Here is a 1,092-nt window from a genome sequence, read left to right on the forward strand (position 1 = left end):
GATACCTCGGATCAGGAACTGACCTACAGTAACACGGGCCACCTCGTGGCCGACATTCCTATGGGGAGCCACGAGGAGCCCATAGAATACAGCACCATCAGGAAGCCTTAGCCTCACCTGAGCGTCACTGTGGCTTGCACATTCCTGCCTTATCTGCCTTCTGCTCCTATCCCTTCACCAGACTAATGGGCAACTGGACCTCTGTCTGATCCATCCAGCCCCGCCTCCAGCTTGGGCTCCAGCTCAGGCTCAGGGCCACACTCAGGGGCTTCTGGGAGTCAGAACACGGGTCTCTCCACAGCCTCTCTCCTCCCACACTGCTTGGGAGGGTACTGGAGGGCTGCTCTGATAATGATTATGATAATAATAGGTATAACCTTTATTTATTGCTTATCTCGTGCAGTGGCTGAATAATGGCCCCAGAGATACCCACACCCTAATCTCAAGAAGCGGTGGATGTTACTTTATATCACAAGAGACTGTGATTAATTTAAGGCTCATGAGATGAGGTGATTATCCTGATTGTGGAGATGAGCCCTGACTGGAATGTCAAGAGGTGGACAAGAAGGTCAAACACAGAAAAGGTGACGTGAGGATGGAAGCAGAAACTGGAGTGATGAGGCCAGGAGCCAAGGAATGAGCTGCAAAAGACAAGGAGCCTCTAGGTGGAACCAGCCCTGTTGATACCTGGACTTGAGCCCAGTGGAAGGAATGCCAGACTTCTAGTTTCCAGAACCGTAGGAGAATAAATACGTGTTGTTTTAATGTACTAAGTCTGCGGTAATTTGTTACAGCAACCCTAGGAAACACTTCCTTATGGCAGGTACGATTCCTTGCTTCAGTTTCGTAACTAACACAGTCCTCTCAACAACCACAGGAGGGCACGGCTATTATCATCCCATTTTACAGATGAGGCACCCAGGATCCAAAGATGTTCAGTGACTTGAACCAAGTTTTATCTCCAGCAAGTGGATCAGTTGGGATTTGAACTCCAGAATCTGGAGTCTGGACCACTACCCTGCACAGTACAAGGAGGATCGTGTGTGTTTGTGTGTATGTGTGTGTGGGGTCACTCACATGAGGATACTAGTG

At 49.3% G+C, this 1,092-nt stretch overlaps 1 protein-coding gene across 1 annotated transcript in view; it reads left to right on the forward strand.

Moving 5' to 3' along the window:
• The window catches only part of CD300LF (CD300 molecule like family member f), a 5,588-nt gene extending 5,477 nt beyond the window's left edge, over positions 1-111 (forward strand). Inside the window, exon 6 of the mRNA XM_007959877.1 lies at positions 16-111. Within this exon, the coding sequence (XP_007958068.1) occupies positions 16-111 (96 nt within the window). The remainder of the gene's footprint in view (positions 1-15) is intronic.
• The last annotated feature ends 981 nt before the right edge of the window (positions 112-1,092 follow it).

The sequence above is a fragment of the Orycteropus afer genome, unplaced genomic scaffold (assembly GCF_000298275.1).
Source record: "Orycteropus afer afer isolate SDZICR_OR568_19922 unplaced genomic scaffold, OryAfe1.0 scaffold00018, whole genome shotgun sequence".
Classification (NCBI taxonomy): Eukaryota; Metazoa; Chordata; class Mammalia; order Tubulidentata; family Orycteropodidae; genus Orycteropus; species Orycteropus afer.